At 52.3% G+C, this 10,233-nt stretch overlaps 1 protein-coding gene across 1 annotated transcript in view; it reads left to right on the plus strand.

Moving 5' to 3' along the window:
* Positions 1-437: 437 nt before the first annotated feature.
* NCF4 (neutrophil cytosolic factor 4) overlaps positions 438-10,233 on the plus strand; it is a 19,684-nt gene continuing 9,888 nt past the window's right edge. The window contains exons 1-4 of the mRNA XM_007941625.2: positions 438-469; positions 6,168-6,252; positions 6,851-7,004; positions 8,050-8,120. Of these exons, the coding sequence (XP_007939816.2) occupies positions 438-469; positions 6,168-6,252; positions 6,851-7,004; positions 8,050-8,120 (342 nt within the window). The remainder of the gene's footprint in view (positions 470-6,167; positions 6,253-6,850; positions 7,005-8,049; positions 8,121-10,233) is intronic.

Below are 10,233 nucleotides of genomic sequence, written 5' to 3' on the forward strand. Positions count from 1 at the left end.
AACTCCTTCATAACCTGGGCACAACACAAGGACACAAGATCCTTTGGTGGCTGAGTCAGCACTGGAACTCTGTCTTTGATGAAGTAGCCCCGAGGCCCGGCACTAAGAATTGGCACAGAGGAAATCCCCAAAGCCTTAAAGTCACTGGACTGTTGCAGACCCAGGCTCCCAAGGCAGACACTTCCCCTATTGTTGTGCAGCTGGGAGGTGGGGTAAAGGGAAGTGCTGGCCATAGGCTAAGCCAGAGAGCCTGGAGGAGGGGCCCCTTCTCAAATTGAGAGATGCAGGGGTGGGGCCTCCCCAAAGGCAGCTACTGGGAACTCTCAGGACCACAGGCTGAGCCACAGGGTGGCTGCAGGGAAGTGAGAGGTGAACTCAGCCCGGGCCCCGGGGGGGATGAGACTCTCTGCCACCTGCTTCCCTGGACTCTGATCACCATGACTCAAGCCCAGCAGCTGCGGGCTGAGAGGTGAGTGCTGGGTACTGCCCTCCGGGGCCCTCCTCACTGTTCCTGGCAGGCCTTGGGGGACTGAGGCAGGCCCTCCGACAGTCCCTTATCAACAACAGAAGGTAAAAGGCTGGGGTTGAGTCAGAACCCAGATACTCAGAAATGCAGACTCTTAGAATTGCTTTTAGGAACTTTTGAGATGCAGCTCACCTCCTTGGAGCACAGATGAGGATGGGGTGAGGTGGTCCACCAGATTCCAGCCCCTCTTTCCCACAAGTTTTCATTGGAGACTAGACCAGACTCACATTTGGAACCTTTGAGAGTCAGCAGCTGTCTGGGGCTTGTGGCACTTCCCGTTTCTCAGGAAACAGGGATCAGAAAGATGATGCCAAGAATGTTGCCTCTTAGCAACCCCGATTCCTGACCCTTTGAGGCCGTCCTTGACCCTAAGAGGGGCAGGGCCACCTTCCTCCACCCTTTCACAGGGCTCTGGAGTAAGGTCCTGAGGGTCATTTGACTTTGCTACCCCTTGAGGCCTTATCTGGGTGGGCTGGGGATCGATTCTCCTTGAGGCCAGTGTCCCATGGCAGGGTTTCTAAAAGCCAAAACACAAGGGGCTGCCACACACACACACACACACACACACACGGGGTTGGGAGTTCAGTTTCAGCAAATATGTTTTGAGTACCTAGCATGGGCCAGGTGCCATGGAAGTCTGAACTCACTGCCCTCTCATGGCCCTCCCAACCCCAGTCCCGAGTCTGGGTTGCAAAGGCAGACCGGAGACTTCATGAACAGCGTGAGAATGCAGTAAGCCCTGAGCGTCCTGACTGGCAGGGCCTTGAGTTGACCACAGTCTCCAAGGCAGAGGCTAGCCCAGGGACACCTTCAGTCAGCCCCGGGGCAGCAGCCTCTGGCTAGCCCCCACAGACAGCCAGGCCATTCTCACACTGTCCTTCAGACGAAAAAAAACAGTGGCCAATGAGGCAACTCCGATGTATGGTGACATCGTGTGTGTCCAGGCGGAAGTGTGCTCCACAGGGCTTTCAATGGCTGATATTTTGGAAATAGATCATGAGGCCTTTCTTCTGAGGTGTCTCTGGGTGAACTCACACCAACCTTCCCGTTAGCAGCTGAGCACATTAAGTGTTTGCACCACCCGGGACTCCACCCTCCAGAGGGAAGCTGCTAAAACATAAATAAGGGGGGCGGCGGCCTTTTGCTGAGCACCTACTACGTGCCGGCCCCGTCCTGGACACAGAACAGACCCCAGCTTCCACAGAGACTGGAGGGCTGCACTCGTTACAATGTGACCTCACAACCACCCAAAGCCGTAAGCACGTCTATGGTCCCCATTTCACCCAGGAAAGGCAGGAGCCACAGGGCAGGGAAGGGGTTTCCCAAGGGCCCTGCTGGTCTGGGCAGAGTGGAACTTGGGTCTTTGTCTGTCTGGTGCTGCACCTGTGCGTTGGCCAGAGAGGGACAATGTTGTTCCTGCTGAGCCCCTTCTTTGTCCCTGCCACCCTGGGGAGAAGTCAAGGCCCCTCTGTGAGGCACCAAGGTTCTCTGTGGGCAGGCCCTGCCTCTCACTGGTTCTGTCTCCCACTCTTTCTATGCTCAACATCTCTGCAATCCTTAAACTTGACCCTTCTGGCACAGCTACGGGCCTTTGTCCTCGCTGCTGCTTCTGCCTGTAGTGCCTTTCCTGCCATTCTGGGGTCAACAACTCTGCTCTTCCTGCAGCTTCTTCTGGGAAGCCCTTCCTGACCACCCTCAGTTGGGCAGTCTCCACCCATGTGCACACATGTCACCCTAGGTTCCCTCTCTGATGGCGCTAAGCCTGCCATCCTACAAGTGTCTGTTTGCTAATCTCTCTTGTCCACTGCACTTGTTGATCCTCTGAGGGGATGGACTAATGAAAAGACTCCCTGTTGTGGCTCAAAACACCCTGTGCTTTCCTTTCACGGCAACTTAGGACTATTTAAAGGATGCAAGTGTTTGGGGGCATTGGTGCTTGAGTGGTAGAAATCTGTCCCCTTTCATGTGGGACACCTGGCTTTTATTCCCAGTCAAGGCATTTCCTGTGTGGCCATCAGTCATCTGTCCCTGGAGGGTTCCATGTCGTTATCATGCTGAGCAGGTTTCCGTGGAGTATCCAGACTAAGATGGACCAGGAAGAAAGGCCTGCCCATCTACTTCTGAAAAGGCCAACAAAAGCTGTATCCAATCTGCAATTGAGTAGGGGGTGGGAGGTCGAGGCAGCATTTCATCTGATATGCATGGAGTCACCATGGGGCTGACTCGACAGCAGCTAATGACAACAACAGCATTTATTTGCTTAGTGTCCAATGCCAGCGTGTGATCCAAGAAGGCTGAGGCACACAGTAGTTGCTACATAAGGTTTATTATTATTGTTAATATTTCAGAGGGGGAAACTGAGGCTGAGATGGGCAGACATGCATCCAAGTTCACACAGGGAGCCTCAGAACTTGTGTACCAGTGTTGAGAGCAAAATTGTGGAGCCAGACTACTTGAGTTCAAATCTTAATTTACTCGGGCAAGTTAGTTAACTTCTCGGTGCCTCGGTTTCCTCATCTGTAAGAAGGTGACACTGTCTTAGAAAAGGGCCTGGTGTGTACTCAGGAAATGTTAGCTGTGGTTATTACCCAACCTGCTGCCTCTTGGTTCAGGGCATTTCTACTCTCTGGTTCCTTCCTGCCCCACCCCTATCGTGTTGCAGAGGAGCACATGGCCTCAGGGGGGAACATGGGGGTAGGAACATCTCCTGAGGGAGTCATCCGCAGGGCATGTGTGGAAAGAGAGTGGGGAGGTTCCTAGTGGCTCTGGTGACAGTGGGAACTATCCTCTGCTCGACTCCTGTCATCCTGAGCAACCCCTCCACTGCAGCATCCTAAGGCCTGACCCAGCCTGCAACCCTGGACAGACCCAATCTTGTAGGGTGGCGTGGCCTGGGGCTGGAAGTGCCTGGAAACCTTGACTTGGCTTCTCCTAAGGCTCTGCCTAGAAACCTTGACTTGGCTTCTCCTAAGGCTCTGCCTGGAAACCTTGACTTGGCTTCTCCTAAGGCTCTGCCTCTGGGAGCTCTGGTAGCATAGTGGCTAAGGCACTTGACTGCTAACCCCAGAAGGCTGGCGGTTCAAACCCACCAGCCACTCCTCGGAAGGAAGGTTGGGCAATCCTACTTCCGTAGTGATACTGCCTCGGAAACCCAAGGAGGGGTCGCTATGAGTCGGGGCCGACTCGACGGCAAATAACAACAACAACAACAAGGCTCTGCCTCAGACGTGACAGTCCTGCCCCACCCAGTTTCTCAATCACTGCAGCAGAAGAGTCAGGATTGCGTCCTGCTTCCCCATCTGTCCACAAGGAGCTATATGCCTAAACCTGGCTGCTCTTTCTCTGTTGGCCTGTGGTCTGTCTTCTGTTTCTCTTCCTCATCTGCCTCTCGGCCCTTTTCCCTGCTCTTCTCTGAGCTTAACCACAGCCACATGCAACCCATAACTCATTGCCATTGAGTCCATCCCAACTCATAACGACCCTATAGGAAAAGGAGAACTGCCCCATAGAGTTTTCCAGACTGTAACCTTTACAAAAGAAGACCGCTATACCTTTCTCACATGAAGCGGCTAGTAGGTTTGAATTGCCTAACCTTCGGTTATCAACCAAGCCCTTAATCGCTGGGCCTTCAGCCACAGCAGTGGTTCTTAATGCTCCCACTCCAGCCAAGACCCTCTGCTGAGCTCTAGAGCTGCATACTAGCTTCCTGCAGGAGATGGACCTAAGGGCCCCGGTGGCCTCTCAAATTAGCATGCCTGCAACTGAGCCCAACTCCACCCTCTCCCACCCATCCCGGTCAGAAATCTGGGCATCACTAGATACTGCTCTTTCTTCTCCCGCTACGTCCAAATAGTCCCCTAACCCTGCTGGTCATATAACTCAGTGTGTCACTGAAAATGCAATCGACTCAGGCAACCGAGGAACTGATAGTGGCTTAAACCAACAAGGATTTATTCTTTTACATAACAAGAAGTCCAGAGGGAGGTCATAGCTGGCTGCATAGCTCAGTGACTTCAGGGCCAGCATCTCAGAGATTTCTCTGGTTCTCCTTCTCTTTCTGCCTCACGTGTGCAATGTGGTTGCAGCAGGTCCAACTATCACATCTGCTTTCAAGGCAGGCAGAAAGGAGTAGAAGAGTCTGTGCTGGCTTTGCCTATCCTACTGGATCAGGAAGTCAAATACTGTTAGGTCTCATTGGCCAGCACTGGTCACATGGCTGTCTCTAGGTACAAGGGATGCTGGGAAACAGGAACAGGATTGTTATGTTTGGCTCAGACCAATCACGATCCATCACCTGGGGCTAGGCACATTGGTACTCCTGTTACACAAAATGTGGGTTTGTGCCCAGAGCGACACAGAGTAAATTCAGTCCCACTGAGAGAAGAGAGAAGAAAGAGTTTAATCGTTTATGCATAAGTAGGGGGTGGACAGAGTTTCAGATACTCCAAAAGCCCACCCACCTCCAGTGGGCAAATACAGGGTTAATATATGTTGAGCTAAAGCTTATGATCATATGTACACATGATCCCAAGAACTGGGGCTCTCTAACCTATGAGATGGACAAAGAGAGGCCACTAAGTTAGGACTATAGATTATCTCTTAGCTCTGGAAGGCCCTCATACCAGGTGGATTCGATTTATCTCAAGGCTGACCCCCTTGGAATATCTTGGTGTCTTTTAGTTTTGTGCCTCTGGGTCTGAGTGCTCTCTCCCAAGGCAATGTTGTACATTAGGTCATCACCCTGAGCAACCTTGGAGCCCAGTTAGCTAATAAGAAGCAGGGACACGATGATTAATGAGGCCCCTTCTGTTTATCCCTTCCTCATGTCCCTGCTGCACCGGTATCATTTCTCAGCTGGGCCGCCACATCAATGCCTCCCAATGCAGTATCTTCCTCCAGTCTCTGCACTTCCTTTCCCTCTGTTCATAGTTGCCTGAGTCGGCTTCCTAGAGCCAAACCCATGTTGTGTTGACTCCTTTCCGAACCTTGAATGACTCCTTATTCCTGTAGAAGTCCCTAAACTTGGCGCTCGAGGCCTCCTCATCAACCTGGTCAGGCTTAGATCACCAGGCTTCAGCTTTACTTGATTTGGCCCACTCTTCAGACAGTTGTCATGCTCAGGACCCCCGCATATGCTGTTCCCACTGTCCAGAAGGGCTTCCTGCAGCTTCCTGCAGGTGAACTCCTGCTCAACCTTTTAGACCTGGCTCCAATGTCTCCTCTTTTTTGGGGGAATTGCCAAATCTTGACATAACTGGTCATTCTCTCTCCATCCAGGACCTGTGCTGACTTTGCTTACCCCCATGAACCAGTGTCTAGAACAGGGCCTGGCCTGGAGGAGGCGCTTGGTAGATAACATTGTGCCTGAGTGGATCCACATGGTTGTAAAGTAGTGTGTTAGATGATCACATGGCTAGGGTCATGTGGTCCCCATTTCTAAGGCCTTCTATTCTCAGAGCTGAGCAGTGCCCTGTTTATCTTGTATCCCCAGTGCCAGTGACAGGCTGGTGCAGAAGGGTTACTGAGCAAGGCAATGCCAGATAGTGCCATGGGGTCACTTTGCACACTGCCTCACACCAAGCTGGTCCCTTAGCCACACTAGTGTGCTAACCAGGATTACTTTTCCTCTGGCCTCCTGCAGTGACTTTGAGCAGCTTCCTGATGACATCCCTATCTCAGCCAACATCGCCGACATCGAAGAGAAAAGGGGCTTCACCAGCCACTTTGTAAGCATGACCCCTGGACATTCACCCTCTGACCCCTGAATCTCCAACCTTCTGACCTCTGAACATCCAACACTCTCACTTCTTAGCCTATATCCCACTGGTTCTTGACCTGGGAAGTTTTGCCCCCATGGGAAGTTGACTGGAAATGTTTTTGCTTGTCACAACTCACTACCGGCATCTAGTGGGCAGAGCCCAGGGATGCTACTGAACTCTCTACAGAACACAGGACAACCCCCACACAAAGAATTGCTGTTGTGTTGCTGTTATATGCCATCAAGTCTGTCTTGACTCATATCGACCCCTCCTTGGGTTTTCGAGGCAGTACCACTATGGAGGTAGATTGCGCCATCTTCCTCCTGAGGAGTGGCTGGTGGGTTTGAACCTCCAGACTTCTGGTTAGCAGTCAAATGCCTTAGGCAGTATGCTACCAGAGCTTCCACACAAAGAATTATTCAGCCCCAAATGTCAATAGGGCTGAGGTTGAGAAAGCCTACTCTGTCCCTATGACCTCTGAACTTGGACCATTCTGACCTCTGAATCTCCTCTGTCTTGTGCCCCTGACCATTGAGTCCCTACCCTTGGCCTCTGTCCTCTCTAGGTTTTTGTTATTGAGGTGAAGACAAAAGGGGGAACCAAGTATCTCATCTACCGCCGCTACCGCCAGTTCTATGCCCTGCAGACCAAGCTGGAGGAACGGTTTGGGCCAGAGAACAAGACCAACCCCTTCACCTGCAACCTCCCCGTCCTCCCAGGTAGGCCCCACAGTCCCCAGTCCTGCCGTGGAGCTGGCTGCTGGCTTCCACTGCCCCCAGGACAGAGCTGTATCAGCCTCTCCTTCCAGCTCCACCTGACACTGTTTGGCTCTTCTCTTCAGCTCCATGTGGACACCCTTTGATTCATCATGGCCTTCCTCCTGGCAACCATGGGTTGCCCCACCCCCAGCTCTTTGGGTTACCCTGTGACCTTCACCTGTAACAGTTGGACCTCACAGTCCAACTTAACCTCCTCAGCTCTGGTGACCTTCATGGTCACTCTTCTTAAGCAATCCTCCACCGAGGCCACAGTTTGGAGCACATGAGCACATGGCCTCACTCCCTCAAGCCAGGAATTCTGTGTTTCATACTTTAAACACAACTAATCAACTTCCAACCCTCAACCCCCTTCCCTCCACCTCCTTTCACAAGACCGTCTCTCTAGCTTCACAAACCTAGGTGTCTCCAGGCCCCTTGGCCCTCTCTGTTCCCCAGGACACTGTAAGGAGTCACACCTCAGCTTCTGGACAGTCTTCTTGCTACCTTCCCTCCTTGCCCTTCCTCCCCAACAAGGTCTCGGCGTGCACCACAGACAGCTCCCCAACCTCCAGCTTCCCAGCCCCTGCATGGGCCCCTGCCTTTTGATCCCTGCAGGAGAAAACCCCAGTGAGGTGTGGGCTACTGAGGGGCACCTCGGAAGGGGCCCTTCATGCCACTCACATGCACAGGTTACCATCCTTCCCCAAACTTCCTTACTTCAACTTCCAAACCCCACCTCTGGCTCCCTCTTACTTCTCTTTCTCAGCAAATGAATGTGGTTCCTACTCCTTCATCCCACACAAAGCAAGCCAAAGGTGTGCCCCATGGGTCTCCCTTCTTAACTCCCTCAGAACTGGCCCTCTCACACCTGTCCCTTCCTCCTTACCTCGATGGCAGGGGAAGAACCATCTTTCCTGCTCCAAGCCAGCCTTTCCTCCAGGGCTCCTGCCTGGGTGAGTGCCCTGAGCCTGGATGCTGGGACAGTTCTTTCATTGTCTCTCCTTAGCCAAAGTCTATATGGGTGTGAAGCAGGAGATTGCAGAAATGCGGATACCTGCCCTCAACGCCTACATGAAGGTACCAGGAGGGCCATGGCAGTCTCGGAACCTGGGAGGGCATGGGCTGTTGGGAGGCACAGACACCATATCTAAGGAATGGCTTTGGGAACTGGAGTCAGAGGTTGCCTAGCCTTCAATCCCTAAGGGCCTGGTGAGATGAATAGGGTGTGTTTGAGGAATCCTGAACCTAAGCCTGTCATCATAGATGCCACAGAGTTTCCAGAACCCAATGAGGCCATCCTGCCAAGCCCTGCATCTCACAGGCCCTTCCTACCCCCTGCAACACTGCGGTGGGCTTTGGGTGGTGCAGTTCCAGAGGTGCCCAGCCCCTGCAGAGAATCCATGGAGGCAGCAGGATGGGACAGGCTCAGCAAATGGCATCCACAGGAAGTGGGGATGCAGAGTTTGGGAAAGATAGGCTGAGGGAGCTGAGTGAACTATTATAGAGACAGAAGGTTGCTCAAAGGGGGCTTAAGGGCACAGACGCCTAAGTGTCACTGAGCCTGGGATTGAATCCCAGCTCTTGCACTCACTAGCTTGCTGATTTTGAGCAAGAAACTGTCACAGCGCCCCCTTGAGGAGAGATACTGCCAGTGCTAGAGCTCACAGGGCTTCCTTCCTTGTCTCCTCCTTGCTCACAGCCTGGAGCCCAGGATTCCTGCAGCCCAAGGCAAAAGCAGGTTGGCCCCTCTTCTGTCCTGTCTTCACCCTCCTCCATCTCCTCTGTTCTTCTCCTGGCCCTCCACACCCAACTCACACTCAGAGTCAGGCCCTCCATTCCTGGAGAGAGTTCACAGTTCATGAAGCACTTTCCCATCCTTTTCTCAGTAGATCCTAACTTTGCACCTGGGAAACCAGAGGTCTGTAGACACTGCCTTATTTCATAGGTGAGAAATCAAGGACTAGAGAGGACGAGCAGTTTGCTCCCAAATCACCCAGCCAGTCAACAGCAGAGCCAAGACTACAGAGACTCCTGGCTCTGTGCTCTTCAGCCTTGAGACCTAAAGAGGAGGTGGAGCTTTGAGTTGCCTCTGAGGATGCCCCTGGGCGATGAGGAGGGCTTCCCTCTCCTGCTTCTGAGAAATTTGACTTGCCTCTTGTGCCCAGGTGCTCACTACCTCCTAATGAACATAGTCCCTTCTTGGACAGCTCTGATTGGTGGAAGGCCTTCTGACTGCTTTTTTTCTGTATCCTCATCTCATAGGTTGAAGAACACACAAGGGTGCCTAGCCAAGGCCTATGTTGTTGTTAGGTGCCATTGAGTCATCTCCGACTCATAGTGATCCTATGTACAGCAGAACAAATACAGCCCGGTCCTGTGCCAGCCCCACAATCCCTGCTATGCCTGAGCCCATCATTGCAGCCACTGTGTCAATCCACCTTGTAGAGGGCCTTCCCCTTTTACATTGACCCTCCACTTTACCCAGCATGATATCCCTCTCCAGGGAATGTTTCCTTCTGAGAGCATGATCAAAGTAGGTGAGACAAAGTCTGGCCATTTTCGCTTCCAAGGAACATTCCAGCTGCACGTCTTCCAGGACAGATTTGTTAATTCTTTTAGCAGTCCATGGTACTCTTAGCATTCTTCTCCAACACCGCAACTCAAAAGCATCAATTCTTCTTTGATCTTCCTTATTCATTGTCCAGCTCTCACATGCATATGAGGTGATTGAAAATACCATGGCTTGTGTCAGGTGCACCTTAGACTTCAAGGAGACATCTTTGCTCTTCATCACTTGAAAGAGGTCTTTTGCAGCAGATTTGCCCAATGGAATACATCTTCTGATGTCTTGACTGTAGAACTAGGTAATGTGAAGTCCTTGACAACTTCAATCTTTGCTCCATCCATCATGAAGCTGTTTATTGGATCAGTTGTGAGGATTTTTGTTTTCTTTATATTGAGGTGTAATCCATACTGGTGTTCCTCGCAGTCATTGCAGGTGGGCTCGCAGCCTCAGGGCCACTGTGGTGGGTCCTCCCTGGGCTTGACGGTGGTGGGCCATGCCTGTTATCACTGACTCTGAGCACACCATTGCAGAACCCCTGTGCCAGACATGCCCAGCCTGCACTTGCATGCACTCTAAGAGCTCTGGTGGTGTAGTGCCTAAGGCATTTGACTGCTAACCAGAAAG

This window comes from Orycteropus afer, unplaced genomic scaffold, assembly GCF_000298275.1.
Source record: "Orycteropus afer afer isolate SDZICR_OR568_19922 unplaced genomic scaffold, OryAfe1.0 scaffold00083, whole genome shotgun sequence".
NCBI classification, from domain to species: Eukaryota; Metazoa; Chordata; class Mammalia; order Tubulidentata; family Orycteropodidae; genus Orycteropus; species Orycteropus afer.